At 36.9% G+C, this 19510-nt stretch overlaps 1 protein-coding gene across 3 annotated transcripts in view; it reads left to right on the top strand.

Moving 5' to 3' along the window:
* The first annotated feature begins 1455 nt into the window (after positions 1-1455).
* ksr2 (kinase suppressor of ras 2) overlaps positions 1456-19510 on the top strand; it is a 117221-nt gene continuing 99166 nt past the window's right edge. For all 3 annotated transcript variants that reach the window (XM_035913410.2, XM_006803865.3, XM_006803864.3), the window contains exons 1-3: positions 1456-2177; positions 14721-14861; positions 15662-15812. In XM_035913410.2, the coding sequence (XP_035769303.1) occupies positions 2004-2177; positions 14721-14861; positions 15662-15812 (466 nt within the window). In that variant the 5' untranslated portion in view covers positions 1456-2003. The remainder of the gene's footprint in view (positions 2178-14720; positions 14862-15661; positions 15813-19510) is intronic.

The following is a 19510-nucleotide window of genomic DNA, read 5'->3' as shown; positions in this document are numbered from 1 at the left end:
CGTCACCACGTACAACCAATGGAATCACATTGTCATTTTCATGGGCGGAGTATCGGTGACTTGTTCTCTGCTGTAAAAAATAATAACGGGATTTAGAAATTGTAACAATAAAAGATACACAATATCAAACATCATAACAGGTATATATCTCCTCTTTCATTTTTAAATATTGTCTCTCCCATTTTGAACAATTCCTTTCCCTAATCAGTGAAAATGAAAATCAAACTCAGCAGTAGTTTTTTTTCCCCAACAGCAAGAACTACAAGTCTTTAAAGATGCCATATGGTACTGAGGTCTGAATCACCAAAATAAAAGAAAAAAAGTGTTCTGGCTATCTTGATTTTTTAAATAAAAGTCACCTGTCACTAAACGTCTTGTTAAATTTAAAAAAAAGAAAGTTTACACCTTTCCTTCTTAGATGTAGTTTGTTCACTTTTATAGGACACTGACATCTTAATCTCAGTTTACAAAGAGTGTCACAAATGTTTTCTACATGTTTCTTGCATTTATTTTCTGTTACATGTGGAATATTTTCTTCTGGTAATGGTGCTGACAGTAAAATACACATATCTGTCCATATGTCAAAAAGTGCAGTGTGCCCATATATTTATCTAGAGCCTGAATTTGAAATATTACCTAACCTATACTTTACACGACAGGTTTCTCTGAAACATTTTCTTGATCATCATAGGTTAGTGAAAAAATGTTGTGAGCAGTAAAGTACACAAGATTTTGTTTACCATGTCCTATCTCTTTAATCATCTTGACTTCTCAGATTTGTTGCTGGAAACCTCCAAAGCATCCTGATTCCCAGGCTGCATTATACTGCATCAGTCAAGGATAACGATTTAATATCACAGCCTGCATTTCGACAGCATTCAATCCTTAATGTTTGGTTTATATTTTTTTCCTGCAATTGCTGTTTTTGAACAATCCAGTTTCTATTTGTAATGTCTGCGTTATAACCTATATTCTAACTGAGGAGCCTCACTGTGATCAAGATCTCTTCTGCAAATTAAACCTGAGCACAGAGGAAGAAGAAATGAGATAAGGTACACAATAAAAAACAGAAGATTCCACTCACATACAAACATCAACAAACATAGTACAGAGTTGTCTCACTAGGCCAAAATTAAATGTCTCACATGAATCAGTGGAAAAGAATATTTGTTTTTCCATTTAACTTTAAAGCATATTTAAATCATTCTCTAGAAACATTTTGAAGTGGTGTGTGTGGCTGTGGGCTGCAGGCTATATAAGTGTGCACACAGCACGAGCCTGTAGTAAACTAATAGATATCATACATATTCAGTAAAAGGACTTCTTTGTTTCAAACACGTAAAAAGGGATAGTTTTGCCTCTAACTCTAGCCTGGCGTTTCAAGCATAGTAAGCTCTCTGCTCTGCTCTGTAATCTCGCGAGAACGGCCCCTCACGGTGGTGCCTGGGCGATGCGATGCTGTTGCTGTGGGTTTGATTGACAGGAAACATGTCGGTGTGGTGGGAGAGAACCGGGATGCAGCTGCTGCCTAGGGAGACAGGGAGTACCTGCATCCAGTCCGCACATCAGCACCTTTAAAACCAGCAGGCTTTTCCCCGATGCGTCTACTTATGGTGCGCTGAACAGCTTCTTCTTGTTCTTTTCTTTTTTTTTCTCCAAACATACATTTGAAAGAAGTGGAACCCAATGGATGCAGACCGCGTAGTCCCGCTTGGTATCTTCATACTGTGTTTGATTTAGCCCACAACCAGAGACACCTTGATGAAACAGCAGGAACTACGAGGACTGTTGTTGCAATGGAGTCGATTCTCTCACGGCTCAAAGCCCGTCTCTAAACCTTCAACATCTCGTTTCATGGCGTTTTGCAGGTTGCTCCGTTCCGTGGGTTTCACCACGCTCTTTTCCTGAATAATCATCAATATTTTTCCCCCTTGTTTTTGAATTAATTCATTCCTTTTTTTGTTAAGTGCAACGGAAAAATAACGTCCACTGTTCACAAAACTATGAACGAGGAGATGACAAAAAGCGAGGAGCAGCATCTTAGTTTGCAGAAAGCCTTGCAGCAGTGCGAGTTGGTGCAAAATATGATAGACATAAGCATTTCTAGTTTGGAGGGTTTACGGACCAAATGTGCCACATCCAACGACTTGACACAAAAAGAGATACGAACGCTTGAGGTAAGCACCCTTTGAGCGGAATCATCGGATTTCTGCTCTGCATCTACATCCAAATCAATACGGGGGGGTGGGGGGCTGCCGCCGTTTGTTATTTATTTCAAGGCCACTATGCATAATTTTTATGTGTCTTTTTCTACGGCAGACTGCTTTTCTGCTGCCACTGCATAAATATATAATGATTTCAGCTAAAGCCCACTGCTATCTGTTTTGTGCAGTGCAATAAATCAAGAGGCCACGGGGCTGCAGTGGGCTGTTATAGACTTGCGCATTCTGCAGGTGGCGGGGAGAGAAGGTGGCTCTTCTCCACCAGAATAATATCTGAGGCAGCCGAGGCCTATAGGCAGCCCGTGTTTACAATCCATTAGCAATATGCCAGCCTGCGCATCTGTTCTCGCAGCCAGGCCCTGCCGTTATGCAAGGCTGGCAGATTACTGAAATTGTTACAAAATATCGTTATCCGTTAATTGGCCCGTGGGGTATTCCGTAAATTGCGTTACGTAATGGTCATGTTGTGTGTTGAGATATCAGGCTGCCCTTTTTGAGACTACTTAGACCAGTCGAACAAACCCCTGTTACAGGACATAAAGATGCAATAAAGTGCGATAAGCTCACTGAAAACTCACTATAGCCTATTGAGCACTGCAGACACAGCACGGCATTTAGGGCCTGTAAGAATGTTATTGTGATGTCTCATGAGATTGAAACAAATACCATTAAGTGATAAGGTCTCCATAAACTCACCACTGAGTCTTTGTGTGCGCCATCAACAGACTTTAAGTCCTAGTGGGAAAATAATTAAGATACTATGTTAACAAAATACCAAGAAATCACTTGTGAGTGGCACATGCTTAATCTCATCCCCACAGGAATATGAAACTGTGCATAACACGTAAACATATTGCAAAGTATTGATGTCTGAGCTGTTAAACGGAGTTTGCAAGTGCTGGACAGGGGACAGGAATGTAATCCAAGTGAAGAGATAACTAAATATATAAAGTGCAAATGCTCTGCCAGCAATGAGCAGGCTACACTGTGAAGATAAATGTTCACTATGTTCCCTGCATGCTTTGCAAAGCGTTTTGGATTACTAGTTATAAGCATTATGGGGGTATTATTTTTATTTCAGCAGTAAAATTAGCCTGGCAAATTTTTGTGAATGGATTTATCAGAATGGTTTTATTGATTGTGTCACAGTTTGACCTATTTCTCCAAACTTAAGAAGGGTAGGGATATCCTTTTAATTTGCCTAAACCAAAAGTTAGGATATACCCAAGCTATGTGTTCAGTTCTTTTCAGAAAATTTTGGCATACATTATTAGCATGTTTGTAGCAACTGTGCTGCATGGCTAATACCTGTATAAAACGGACACGTTGGTTGAAGGAAAAATAATCTTCTCTCAGTAGCTGGGTTAAAGGATTGTATTTGGAGTGCGAGGAGCACCGCTTTCTCTGTCATTTTAAAATTATGCTTAACTTCAGTCTTCCACAGGTTGTTAGACAGGTTGTTACATTACAAAGACAGAGATTTCTCATATTGACACTGAATTTGAGAGACAGAGTTTTCAAAGTGCAGCTTGCTGTAAAGCATGCACAAACTTACATTCCCACCTTAAAGGGATCTTGCACATTTTTAAACATTACTGGAGCTACACACTGTTTTCATGCTGTTGCTTTGTTAGTGTAGCTTGTATCACTTGTTCTACTCACCAGGAATGCAACAAGCAACAGGGGTAGTGTAAGCCATTTCTGCATAGCATTGTAATCCAAAGTAAATTTAGGCTAAAAAAAAAGACAAGAAGGTGGTTACAATGCAGGTTCAAAACATTCATGACTTATTATTCTGTTTGAACTTTGAAGCAAACATTGGTCTGTGGAAACATTTCTTCACAATTTGATTGATTGATTGATTGATTGATTTTTTACTGAACACCTAATACCCTTTACTAGCTTCAATGGAATAAGCCAATCAGAGTTAGCATTTTGAATTTTCAGCAAAAGCTTTGAATAAAAGGAAGTCGCTATCAGTTTTTTATCATTCAAAACAAGGATGAACAGTGGAACATAGGAAATCATGGTTGCTGACTTTAGAAAGTTTTTAAACCTGAGTCATATTTAAATTGCTCAGCAGAGTTATAGGGAAATTATTATTAATTAAAGTAACATTGATAGCCTTTTCAGTCCATTAAAGCTCTGTCTGCATACATCAACTTCAGAGAAAGAATTTCTACTTCTTTAGCTCATTACACTCAACTATCAGTGGTTGTTGTCACTGCCTTGTTTGCTACAGCCAGAATGTCACACATACATCTTTGGTTAATATACAGTATGATTATGGATCAAGTTTTCCTGTTGTCCAGCAATAAAAAGTTAGTCTCGTAGATGGTTCATCAATTACTGATGGGGGTAACACATTACAAAATAATGCTTTTCTGCAATCACATGATAGTCATTACTGTTCCTAAATTCACCAATCTTGATATAGTTAACAAACAATTGTGTCACTGACTTTAATCAGGATAAGTGGATAAGTGGATAATAAAAAGTAACCAAAAGTATTTTTTCATAAGTTCTTGTACAACAGCCTTGTTGTAGGAGATAGAAGAAAAATGTAAATGTGACTTGTGGCAAATGTGTTGTACAAAGGGCAAGATGTGCCAATAAATTAGAGATCATGTGTATGTCCTCATTATTAGGACAAAAAATTGGGTTGTTATTTGGCTATGTTTTCAAAAGCTTAACATTATACTGAGACCTGTAGTACATAACTGATTTTTAAGTAAGAGCTCTGATGCCAGTTTCAATCTAGTCTTAGTTTAGGGTTGTTTTCTCTTTTTCCATTTTAAGTCATAGAACTCGATAGTGGTGATGTCTGGAAGCTCTAAATGAATCGGTTAAAGTAAGTAGTATAGTACAAATTCAGCAGTTTGACAGCCACGAGTTGTAAGTCTGTGTAGATATTTTGGTTTAGTGTTGTTGTTGTTTTTTAACAGAAATTGAATGAATTAGAAAGAAAGACTTTATCATCAGTAAGAAATTATTGCAAATAAAGGGAAACACACTTTTTGTTGTGTTATTTCAGAAAGTTAGTGAAGTGAAGTTAGTGAAGTGAGAACTGTGTGAGCTTCCTGAGATATTCTGAGAATAAATCTATTTCAGTCATATGAAACTAAGTTTGGTCTGTACATAGGCAAGAATCTTCAACAATGTTTTGATTTTCCATCACATCGTTAGAAACATAAAGCTTTAACCCTGTATACCATCACTTGTTGAGACTCATTTATTGTAGTGCAAACTATGTGAGGATGCCATTTCTCAAATACACTGATCATATATTCTTGCTTCATATTCTCAAAAATGTTGTTTTTTTATACCTTGGGACATGGTCATTATGTATAATATTAATTTATATATATATATATATATATATATATATATATATATATATATATATATATATATATATATATATATATATATATATATATATATTATTAATATAATATACATAACCCAACATATGACAATACTGACTAATAATATCAGCCAAGTAATTTTTCAGCAAGGCTCTATTTTCTACTTTTTAAAATGAAGGGTCTATAGAGATGCACGCTTGTTAGCATGCCACACAATTACATTTTGCATTTCCACTAGTAGAAATTAGGTCACTAGTGTTATCCATCAATGTTCAAATGTACCAGATGAAAAAAACATTTTAACTTGTTTGTCTGAACACGAAATGTAGCATCAGCTGTTTATTTTTTTTCCTTCAGTGGTGGAACCATGGTGTTTTTATAGAGTCAGATGATTAAATAATAAGAAGAACAGTTCAAGCACTGTAGCTTAGAAGGATAAAGACGTCATTATGCTTGAAGCAAACTGTGTCACACCAAGTGTTGACCAGGCGCAAAAGAATGAGTATTTATACCTGTTCCAAATGACCACAGAAGACTCTTTTTACCGTGTCAAACTGTATTCCCACTTAATGCTGCCAAACAAAAGGAAAAGGAGGACAGTCTGTCAGAGATGTTATTATCTTTTGAGGTGATAATTCAAACTTGTATGTCCACAGTTGCAAAAAGATGCTTGTATACATTTTTTTCCACCTGCATCTACCACATAGACTTCTGCAGTTTAAGCTCACTGTTACAGCCCGCATGTTGTGTGGGTATGTCCTGTTTGTCCCACACATTCAACTGCCACCCATTTCTCTTGAGGTGCCAGTGCACAGCTGTCTCTACTCAGGAATTAGCCTCACGACAGTATAAAAGCAGGTGTAGCACTACTCAGTCTCAGTCTAGGCCAGTTTCAGTGTTGTGGTGCGGACAGGCTAGAACTGCTAGTGAATAGCTGTGTTTCTTGGATGGCAGAGGATTGTGTGCTTTAACAGTATTTGTCAGTTTAGTGGTGTGCTTGACCTACTGGTAAGTAGCTAGCGTCATCTTTCAATAGCTTTCTTTCTTTTCTTTAAAAAAAAAAAAAAACCCCAAAAACAAAAAACTCATTAATACAACAAGAATGGCTCTATGCATATAATTTATTTTTTTATGTATATATATTTTTTCCTTAGACATAGAATGGTTGAAAATGTACTACAGTTTGCCAGTGGGCTAAATTCAGCATTACAAGTTCAGCAATTTTGCATTAAAAATAAATAAATAAAATAAAGTCTGAAATTGCACCACTCTTTCTTATGCAGTTGAATATGCTTAAATTATAGTGCTTGGCATTTATAATGCTGGAAAGTACTGGACTCTAGTTAAGGAGATTAGATAAAGCTGGTGTGGAAGTTACACTCTGCTGTAACTTCATCAAGTGTTCTAGTTCATCTGGATTAACGGTATAGCAGTTGTGAAGAGATCAGTGCAGCTCATGTCTCTAATGGGAATGGCATGATATAGGCTCATCTGATTAAAGAGCACTTCATTTTAGCAGCTATGGTGGTTTAGTTGTTTTAGCCAAAATTATATTGCTTTCGAAAAATTCTGTTTTACCACAGCTGATCATTATAGTTTAGAGGCCTCTGCTGTGCAGCTATCTGGTGCTATCATATATCAGCTAGTGTTTAAAAAAAGAAAACAAAACAAAAAACCCCGCCAGCTTTATGAAGCTTAAAGAATGTTAGTTTATGCTAATGCGAGCAGCTTGCTTCACTTCAGAAACTAATTCAGTAAAGCTGATGGTGGCTATTGTAAACCTTATGACCTTTCCAATCTGAGCCTTAGCGATGCACTGATGTCCAGGTACTGTGAAAATATAAGCAGCACTAACAGAAGATTTAAACTTGTTTAGCAATATGTGCAGAAAGCAGACAGAAGGGGGGGGGAGAGAAGTGTTAAAATCTAAGATAATTTTCCGTTTGTGGCGTGCTATTGTTAGTCCGCTAGACCAAGCAGCTTATGCTTGTGCACCTGCTGTACAGTATGTTGTCCATTCTTGTTTTTAGTTTAGTTTGCCAAATGTGCTCAGACTGCAGCTTTATGATAGTTATGTGTCTTTGTAATATTTTAAATAATAAGCCAGAAACATTAAAGAGATGTAACAAGGTGTATTGAGGGTCCTGCTTGAATGCACAAACTAAACAAAACTCTTCGTTTTGAACAATAAATCTTACACTGTAGAGTTAAATAGTTTTATAGTTTTTATTTTCTCTTACTGTTTTGTTACCTAGCTGTAACCACCAGCACCCCTCACCAAAATCAAACTGAGTATTTCTAGTGGTGATAATGCATTTGACAGCATTTGTGACAGCACAAGGTTATGAAATAGTTTAATTAGTGCTTTGGCCCTTAAACTCACTATTCCCACTATAGTGAGGGCAGCCAAAAGTTGTCACCAACACCACCTTGGGATTTTCACCCAAGGAAATGAGTAAAAACACCAGTGAGGTACACGGGTTCAATCCACTAAAGACGAGACGGGAGACGTGGTTCCACAATTCAAAACTTTCCATTTATTTTTTCTTTAAAAAGGAAAAAATAAATTTTTAAAATTCTACACATTCAACCATGCAGGGAATCGGGGTTAGGCGTGTTCAGGAATGAGGCTCACCTGCAGAGGAGAATAGTCAACATGACGGGGAGACAGACTCAAAAAATAGAAATGAACATAAGTGGATCACCTCAGGCACTTGTGAACATGCAGTCGATCGTGAAGGGAACCCGGCACCAACCACACACAACACAGCAACAAGCCCCTCCATCACCTTTAGCTCTCAGCCTGGACACAAAGGGAATGAAATCAGCAGAGTTATTAAAAATAAAAACAGAATGCCTTAACCTCTTCCACGACATGCATTTTTTATTTCTCTTTGATATTTGGGCAAATTGGGGCCCGATGAATGTAAAAACAAAGAATTACCTGATTTTATTTTATTTTATTTTTTACCTTATTTTTGTTTTTTAAGAGCAACATATGAGGATATTTGTTTAAAATTTTGATAGAACAGTAGCAGTATAACGTCTTCGTAAGTGGATATCAGGCCCATGTAGAACAAAATTGAGTATTTTTGTCTAAATAACCCAAAATGTGATGTCCAGATATGTGGACGCCAGGTCCTAGAAGGTTAAAGTAACTTTAAATAAGCAAAATGTTTTAACAACAAAACAAAAAATACACAAGTTAAATAATGCAGGATCAAATAAACATAATCCAAAGCTAACCCCACTTCAGACATGTACACACACACATTAAAATTATTAGGGCCCCAATTAAGGAGTTGCAAAGCGGTGCGCAAAGCAACGCTGAATCCAGCTGACCCAAACGATGCCAATGAACAAAACAGAGAAACAAAATAGCAGGGCATCCCGCAGAGCGGCACCAGCTTTAATATCTGAAAAATGACAAATTGCTTTTAATAAATCGGCAATTTAAATTCAAAGCCAAATGCAGAGGAAAGGGCAGCTTATATACCAGACCTGCTGAACTACTCCACCTTGACAGGAGAGGAGCACTTCCTGACCCAGTGGCAACAGATGGCACAACATCCCAGTAACTTCTACCGTGCAAGCAGTACTTTGAAATGTTGGTAGTTTTTGGACCAAAAAACTACCAACACTATATTATGCTTGCCTGGGGAGGAGTGGTAAACTTCACACCACAAGCAGGAGATGCCACAAGCAAGAGGCTTTTAAGTCCACAGCTTCTGTGGAACAGGCAGAATGTACATGCTGCATCAGTGGACCTGTACACATGCAGCCGATCAGGCAGCGGGTGGACAAAGACGCCAGGTAATGTGACCATCGGTGGACTATAAACAAGCAGGTGACAGAGCCTCCTTATATACAGCGGCACTGCCAGCAATAAATCAGCAGATTCAAAACGGGCATAATTAATCATCGAGAGCAGACTTAAATCATCCTGCTACACATGCGAGAAAGGGTAATTTCAATGCTCTGACTTGATTTTCCTGACATTGCCTAGAGTTTGTGTACATTACCTAAAAGAAGTCACGTTACATTATACTTCCAGTCCATCTGATATACTTGTTTCTAGTCTCAGATTGGACAAAATTAGGGATAAATATATCAGAGAGACAGCCCAACTTGAATGTTTTGGAGACAAAGTTAGAGGCAAGGCTGAGATGATTTTGACATGTGCAGAGGAGAGACAGCTGATATGTTGGACAAAGGATCTTGAAGATGACACTCCCAGGCAGGAGGAAAAGAGGAAGACCACAGAGAAGATTTGTGTATTATGTGAAGTCGAACACGCACAGGTTGGCGTGACAGAGGAGGATGCTAGAGATAGGAGAAGATGGAAGCAAATGATCGGGTGTGGTGGCCCTAAAGGGAGCAGTCAAAAGAAGAAGCTGGTTCAAGTCAAACCTTAATTTTAGATTAATAACGGCATATATCAGTGTTGAGTATTAATCGTATAATATCTGTTTAAAGAGATTATTTAAAAAGCAAAGTTCGGGTAAAGCTGATGGGATGTTATTAGATTAGCATGTGTTTACAACCAAAATATTGATCACAGCAGAGTATAGCCTGTACTGCATCCCAAGGGGAACAATAATTAATAAATAAATAAATAAATAATACATCTATTATTCACAGAAATTTCTCAGCCTAGGCTAAAGTGGAAATGAGTGACAGCTCGACAAACTCGCATTCAAGATTCCAACACATGGGATAATGTTTTCAATGATATGCACTTTGATCTCAGTTTTATTGATTCTGTCTGTCCTATGTGATTCTCTGGCACACCTAGGCCTGTTTGCCCCCCTTCTTTTTAAAAAAAAAATTGTGCTGGTTCATTGGTTACTTAACGCTGCTGTATGTTGTTCAAAAACAAGCTTACCAACTTATTGATATATTTTCTGACATACAGTAAACTATTAACTGATTTAGCCAGGGTACATGTGTGTTTCTCTGTAAGTGTGGACTGTTCAGTTTCTTTATCAGCCAGTGTTAGCAGCCGTGGGCAGCTGCTGTAGGGTTTTCTGCATTCAGAGGTGACTTGCTGGTCCCTCCTCCACTGGTTTCTACTTTGGTATGCACTGATGTAGGACAGAACTCTCTAATTTCTAGCAGTCATTTTGTAGGTGTACTTTTGGAATGGGGCCATCTACATGCATCATCCTTAAGTCTTCAAGCATCACGTCACCCACTGTTTCAGCTCGAAACTGCGTAGTAACAAAGATGCTTGTATGTCCCGCTTTCAGTGGTGTTAGGCTTGTGTCTCACAGCAGAGTCTGGAATGAGGGAAAATATCTCATTCCAGAGATGTTTGCATCTAAATGATTATCCTTTTCTTTATTTTGCACTTTCCTTTAACCTTCAAGCGACCAAGTAGGGTGATTTATATCCCAGAGTCTTATGTTTCTATATGTGACACTGTCATATTTTTTTTAAATCATAAAAATGTTGAATATAATGAATGTATCGATCTACTTCTTCTGCAACTTTTAGCATCTTGGGTAATGGAAAAATCACGTGTGGATCAAACAGTCACCAGCCACTTTAGTTACATCTTGCTAGTACAAGGTTGGACTCTTTTGCCCTCAGATCTGCACTAACTCTTCAGGCACAGATACAACAAGGTGGAAGAAATATTCCTCAGACATTTGGTCCATATTGACATGATAGTTTAACATCTTACTAACATCTTTCTCCTGATACGAGTGGTACCCAGTGTGGTCTTCTGCTGTTGTACCTCATCTGCTTCAATGTTCTTGTGGATTCACAGATGCTCTTCTGCCTCATTTGGGTGTTTATTAGAGTTTCTATTGCTTTGCTGTCAACGTGAAGCAGTCTGACCATTCTCCTCTGGCCTCTGTCACTTTAAGAATTTTCACCTAAAGAACTGACACACACATGATATTTCCTCTTCTTCAGATCTGTCTCTGTAAGCCCTAGAGATGATTGTGTGGGAATATCTCAGTAGAACAGCATTTTCTGAAATACTCATACCAGCCCATCTGGCATCAACATTATGGCACATTCAAGATCATTTAAATCAGCTTTCTTGCCCATTCTGATGGTCGGTTTGAATTTCAAGTATTCATGGCCATGTCTGCTTGGCTACATGCATTGTTGTCATGTAATTGGCTGAATAAATATCTGTGTTATTGATCAACTCAATGGGTGTACTTAATAAGGTGGCTGGTGAGTGCATATCACACTGGAAATCTATTTTTCAGAGGTATTACTTTTATTGTAATTTGTTTGAAATTTTCAGATATTTCATTAATCTGCAAAGGTTGAATATTTTAAATATTACACATCTAAAAAATAAGATGTTTGTTTAGGTTTTGTTTTAAACAGAAACAAGGAAGTAGCAAACGATGGACATATACCCGATATCATGACTTCACTGTAACTTCCTGATATGTAGTATTTTGGAGTCACTAGCACAGCTACATCTTAGTGATAAGATGATCCCAGTATATTATACATAACTTTAGTTTTAAGTATCTAAATGAATGTTGTTTTGTTCATTTTTTTTAATGTAAAATTGATTGAAAACCAGAAATAATATTGGAGCATTTGAACATCTGTCATATATGAAGAAAATGCATGTATTTGACAAATGCAAATGGTTTATCAAATATGTATTCCAATTTTTTTTTTTATAAGAATTATGCAACGCTTCCTTCAACTGCGCTTTTATACTGTTACATTTGAAAAAATGTATTTATATTTTTGCTGGTTTTTTTTTTTAAAAAAAGAGAGGAAAAAAGAAAAGAGAAAGCAAAAAATAAATAAATGAGTAAACCACAAAACTGTAGAGCCAGCTTTTTAAATAGTTGCCTGTATATCTTAGAGATTTGTGTGCACAGCTAAAATAAAAGTGTAGTGATCTAACTGTGATAAATCACACAACTTTCAAAATGACAGACGGAACTCACTATGGATGCAAATTTCTTGCTGTCGCTAAATAAAAATGCTTGCGTCTGACCCATGAGTGAACTTGTGTTAAATAATATTTTCAGTGTAGAGTTCCCTGCAGAGATAGGGCACTCTGTATACATGTAAATTGCTTTAATTTGGAAAAGCACTCAACTTAGCAGTGTAGTTAATAATAAGTAAGTAAATAAGGATGTTTTAAAGTGAATACTGTCACCAATGTATTGAATAAATGTTATGCTTACTTGCAAATACATAGGCTCTTCTAAAATATAAAACTGCTTCTTGATTGAGCATTTGTAAACCATTTTTAGAAAAATAGAATAGTTCAGTCAAAATTTAGCTTTTTAGCATTATTTACTGTAAGTTGGATTAATGAGACCACAGACAAGTAGCTGCATTTATTACCCCTTTTTTTTTTTTTTTTTCTTCTCCCCCCCAAGTTTGCTTGGAGCCTGCTTGGAGCCTATATACGTGGTTAGCATGTTATAGTGTTTTATGTGTGTGAATGTTTGCACAGAGCCTTTTGGCTCACTGTTTGATGACAAAATGTAGGTCACTCGGACCCAAGTGGATTGTGGTATACTGGCAGACATGGCAAATATAACACTGGCACTGCTGTTCTTTACATTGCGACAACTTCTTTGTTGGCTGTTTGGTGTTGACCACTGGTTTTGAGTGGAGTAATATGAAATCAGGAGCAAGGTGTGAATAGAGCTACCCGTTTGTCATCAGGTGCATTTGATATGTTAGGTGAACAGGGCCCGCTCCTGTAAAATTGGCTAAAAACTACACAGCTAAAAATGTAACAATTAAAAATCAACCAGTATAATATTTACTTATTTATTTATAGCTATTTTAGAATTGTGTAGATATTAAAATAAATTTATGGTGTGAGAGTGAGCTACAAAATTCACTTGGAATCAAACTGTAAATAAATTTGATAAACATCCATCCATCCATTCTCTTCCGCTTATCCTTTTCGGGGTTGCGGGGGGCTGGAGCCCATCCCAGATACCATAAGGCAAGAGGTGGGGCACACCCCGGACAGGTCGCCAGCCTGACACAGAGAGGCAGACAACCACTCACATTCACACCTATGGGCAATGTAGATTCTCCAATTAACCTAACCCCACCAATTACATATCTTTGGTCTGTGGGAGGAAGCGGGAGTACCCGGAGAAATCCCACACAAGCACAGGGAGAAAATGCAGACTTCTATTTTGATAAACAGACAATTTAAATTATACCATTAAAAAAAAAAAAAGAACTGTAGTATTATTATTATTGTTATTAGTATTATTATTTATTTATTTATTTTTGCTGTATGTTGTCTTGCAAAAATATACAATATCACATGCAAAGTTATCACAATTTATTGCAGAGCCATCGCCAATTGCTGATTTATTATTTTTGCAAATGAGATCCTCCTTCACTAACAAGCCACGTGTCTGTGAAGAATGACTTCTAACAAAGGAAAAGCTTGCATGCATCTGCCCACTTGTATGTGTGTCTTTGTATCAGCACCATTTTTCAGTTTAGAGGAGGTTTCTGATATAATCACAGCTTTCAACCAATAATCACTCAGCAGCGAGTTGAAGAGGGGTTAAATGAAGAAACGGTGTTTCATTTGCTTTGCCTGAGCTGATTAACCAGGCTGTCCTGGAATTTCTTCCTAACTGACTGATAGGATATTACCATGACTATGGTACTGGCATGACCTTATGTGACTGCTTTGATTTCTGGGATTTTTCAACAACAGGCTAAAAATATACTTGAAATCTTTTTTTCCTGCACATTTAAACATATTAGGATTCTTTAATAGGATTTAAAAACACATGATTTGTGTTTTTAAAATGTAAAGTTTGCTTTTGTTTTATAAAGCACTATACCGGGCAGGATTTTTGCAAAACTGACACAAACTGTTGACCTGTTCAGGATATACCTTGCCTTTAACCCCTTTACAGCTGAGTTACTCTTTCAGTGGTTTCGCAGTTATATTAAAACAATTTCCATTGTTTTATTTGTGCTTCAGTTTTAAAGGAATTTTATAGAAAACAAAGGAAAGAGAAACCGAGAGGTGAAACTTACTTTTTCAGCACAGAGAATTACTTTTGTATGTAGATATGTTAAAAATGTGAAAGGAGTTTGGTCAGGAGAAGCATCGTCTCACTGTTTTTGTCTTTCTTTCTCCTAGGGGAAGTTGGTAAAGTACTTCAGCCGCCAGCTGTCCTGTAAGTGCAAAGTGGCCTTAGAGGAACGCAGTGCCGAGCTGGAGGACTTTCCTCGCCTCGGCCACTGGTTCCGCATTGTCAACTTGAGGAAAGAGGTCACACAGGTAAGCCATGATACCGCGTAGTAACCATTTTTTACACTCAAAATACATCTCATGATCATTGCTTCAAAGTCAAAATTTCAGATGATATTTTTCTGATTTGTGTATTTGACAAACTGTTCCAAGAACACATTGCCTTTTTCTGCTTTCTCTCTCTTTTTTTAAAGATGTTTTGTACAGATTTGAATAAAGTTTTTATACTTACCATTTAAACATTTCACTGTCACTATCAGATTGTAGCTTTTAGCAGTTGAGGTTTCCATACTGGTGACTGAGAGCGAAATCTGACAGCTCATATCACCCTCTGGCTAAAAGCTTACTAAAGAAACTAGAGTTTCAAAGTTTTTGTGTACTAGTGGAGTCTCTATGCATCTCATACTGGGGCTTTGTGTATCACCTCAGTTCATCCACTGGCAGAAAGGAGCTATTTTAGCCCCTTTCTTTATTGCTTTAAGCAAGAGGTTTTAGCAGTATGTGTGGTGTCGGAGATGTCCATATAAACATATGCACTGTGATTGACATCGTGGAGAGTCATGAGTGGAAACAACTGATGTTGAGCTGATATAGATCAGTTGTTTCATGAGGATTTGGTTTACAGGGATTACTTGTAAGTTTGATGACCTCATTATTGAAAATTCTGATCATCCTTAATGTTGTTACACTGTATAATAAAGAAAATTATCTATCACTGTAACTTATTCCATTAAATGTATATCTAAATATGATCGTCTAGGTTTTTGAGCTAGATGTGTATTTGTGGTGGTCTTTAAGCTGCATGCATGTTGCATGTGTATATTTGATAGGAAATGAGTCCAGGTGAGGTGACCCTGGAGGGCTTGCTGGAGATGAGCGAGGAGCAGGTGTGTGAGCTGCTGCAAAAGTTTGGTGCCAGTGAAGAGGAGTGTGCCCGTCTCAACGCTTCCCTCTCCTGCCTCAGAAAGGCCCACCAGCTCGGTGAGAGTCCACTCAAAACACTCACAGATGAGCTCATACGCTCACACACATGGAAAATACTAATCTTTATATAACGTTATCACTGTTTGTGTTCACTAGAAATTAGGATATTTGTGTCTAACCAATGAAATACACTATGAAATATTTTCTGTGCACACTAAGAAAGTTCACTTACAGTACGTTCAGACTGTATGGGTGCATACTGAATATATGGTATTTTTAAAATTTTTATTTTTTTTATAGCTTTTATAACTACACCCAGATTAAATATTCTTTTTATATACTCTCCGAGCATATATTTCTGTTTTCCAGACAAAAGGAGTTGTCTGGAGAACTTGATTTATGATTTGCTTGAATTGGATGATACATCTTGGGGAGCAAATGTTCACCTTTAGTTATGTTGAATTGCTTGTTGATTGGTTTGTTAGGAACTCGTGCATTATAGAGGGCGTTAGGCACATAGAGAGGGGGTGACATACATAATAATACTTGTCCACATTCACAATAGACTGTTGATTTTACAGTAAATTCATGACTTTTCTCAGACACATAACAGATCAATAAAAACTACTTTTAATGTGCTCTCACTACACAAATTACGACATATCACTTACAGTACTGAATTGCTGACTTCTAAAATTATTGATATTGATCTATAAACCTATACTGGTGTTATTAGGTCAATCTGTTCCACCCTGGAGGTCCCACTGTTTTTAAGGTTAAGGTTATCAAGGATAGGGGCAATGCCTGAAGTGACAAACCAGAGCTTTTGTCCACAATTATTAGAGCAATGTTATTATAATCAGCATTTGCTGACTAAATGGCTCACGGCTGCAATTTACGCTTTTATTTGCAGTGTAGATTAGGACTTATTTTTTTCAAATCTCACTTTGGACTGATAATGATGAGGACATTTATCCAAAGAATGCAAATGTTGTTCACGCTGACCATAAAATTCTGATGCTTTTACTGACATTTAGGATTTATGGGGTTAAATATTAAGAGATTTTAATGAATTAATTAAATGATTGTCTTATCTTTATCTCATGTAATTTGCAATATGGTAGTTTGTAATCATTTATTCACTGAATAAAAAAAAATCTGTTACAGTTTGTTTTTTTTTGATTTGTTTTTATATTTTTTCCCATTTATATATTTGTTTTCCAAAACAGATTTTCACATTAATTTTTTTTAAATCTTTCATTCCATATTCTCAGTTGTCATCAAACGCTAGTTTTTGTCTTTTAAGTATTATAATTTGAAGGTTAACTGTCAAGCAGCAAAACCTAAGAAGGTCAGAACAGGTATTATAATACAAACATTATTAAGACAGTAAAAATATTCACCAAAGCTTTCTCAGATTGGTTGTGTTGACAAATTTCACTTGAATAACAATGGAAAGGTTTACTGTATGTTTTATTATTTTTGCCAACACCCAGTATTATTTCATTTTTAAGTATAGTTTTTATTAGTATTTCCATTGGATACAATACATTTTCACATATTGTTTTAATTTAGTTTATTTGTATTGAACTTAATATCCTGGGTAATGAGGTGTTTCATAGGGTGATGATGAAAAGCTGTTTTTGTGAATGGGAAACATATTACTTCTTAAAAGTAAACTCACTTATGAAGTGACATTCAAGCCTCAATATATTTGCTGTTGTTTCTATAGGTGGTGCTGTTTTCTTTTGTTCACTACCAACAGCTCTGCCTTTCCTCTCAGCCTCTTCTTAATTTATTCATAGCACAATGAACTAAAACACTACATATACAATACAACACCATCCCTGCTTCTATGCTACATCCAGTGTGTGAATGTGTGTGTGAATGTGTGTGTGACTGGATGTGTAAAGCGCTTTGGGTCCTTAGTCCTTAGGGACTAGTGAAGTGCTATACAAATACAGGCCATTTACCATTTTACCATTTACAACTGTTTTCAGAAAGACATGATAGATAATATGATAAGACATTCTGACTCAAAATATTTAGAATAACACTTTTTCTGAAATGTATAAACAATATGGTATTCCTGTAAATTATCAATACAGAGAGCAGTGTGTTCTTGTCATTTAGTCATGTGCAAAATTAATTTGGTAAAATGCTTATGTCTTTATTTTCTGTTCTCAGCGGGGCCAGACTGTCAAAAATGAAACAGGAAGTCAGATGTGTATCATTGCTTTGTGGTATTAACATATCATACACTGTCGGTAAATATGCAAGATTACTGCACTGATGCATTTGTTCAAAATAGCTGTTTTTAAGAACTGGTTCCCATCTAATGGTTCATCCACTTGTTCTAATTTGTTATTAGAAATGGAAGTACATATTTCTTAGCAGAGCATATTGTGAAGCCACTAGCCTCCAGCTGAGCAATAGAAAAAGGAAATCTCAAAGTCAAACCCTTGTATTAAATGTCATTTTGTGCATTACATTATTACTGGGGCCTCACATACCTTTAACGATAAATCTATGCAATTATGGTTAAAATTCTAAAGATATTTTTAAAAGAATATTTTTTCATCTCCGATTTTGGAGAGACATTTTGTAAAAATTGTAGTTGTCTCAGTAAAATAAACTGAGATTCTATTTTCCCCCCTTTTTTACTTATTTATTTATTTTAAAATCAAATATGGCTGTTGGTAACAGAATTACATGCATAGGTATGTGCTGTGATGCAACAAGTGTGTTTGGTTTGTTACACGGTTGGCCCCCAGATGGCATAAACGGACCACATTTTGTTTTCAGCCATAACTATGTCTTTTGCAATGATTCAGCTGAACCAGAAGGGGGCAGTAGAGTATCACTAAATTTAGGGTGATCGTTTTAGTAACAACCTTTAGTACACCCGTTAACATAGCATATCTGGTTCTCTTCGACTCCCACTCACACGCACGGCACACAGAGCCACACACACCCACACATACACCCACGTACCAGTAAGAACATACGCGCGCGCACACACACACACACACACACACACACACACACACACACACACACACACACACACACACACACTCTGTTTTGTAACAGATGTCCTTTCAGACAGAAGACTCTGCTGAATAATTAAGCAAATTAACTTGATGAGTAGTTTTACTTCAGTGTGCCCTAAGCAAAACTGTACTTCATTAAAAGAGCGTTTTATTAGAGGAGGTGTAACATTCAGTTGCTGTTGACATTCAGACTTTTACTGCACAGTCTGAAAATCAGGCTCTTTGTTAGGCTGCTGGTGCTCGGCTGTCCTCTCGAAATATTCATGCGCTCTGCTTGTTTTTCAGTCAGTCTGCTGCTCTTGCCCACCTTCCTGTGTGCTTCTCAAACTTCTCTTTTTCCCTCATCAGTTCGACTGGGTACCGGGAAAGATAATATCCAGAAAGGCAAACAGGCCAACCCCGTCTCATAGCAAGCAGTAATGGCTATGCTGTACCACGCTGCAAAACACATGAATTTTCCATAAAGGCTGATAAATTGTAACTTGTGTTTTCTGGCCTGTTGTTTTCTATTAGCTGGTTGCAGTGTCACATGATTCCCGAGTGTTACATTTAAAGTCCCATTACTAGATGTTGCTTCATTTTTAGGTGTCTAAATGAGTTTTTATTAGCTATGTCAGGTTTTTTTTTTGCCTTTTTCTTTTTGGTATGTTTATGCCAACTTTGATTTAAACTCTTTCTTCATTTAGGTTTAGGCACCAAAAC

Source organism: Neolamprologus brichardi, chromosome 12 (assembly GCF_056152115.1).
Source record: "Neolamprologus brichardi isolate AB-2024 chromosome 12, ASM5615211v1, whole genome shotgun sequence".
Lineage (NCBI taxonomy): Eukaryota > Metazoa > Chordata > Actinopteri > Cichliformes > Cichlidae > Neolamprologus > Neolamprologus brichardi.
This window is presented reverse-complemented; position numbering and strand designations above follow the sequence as displayed.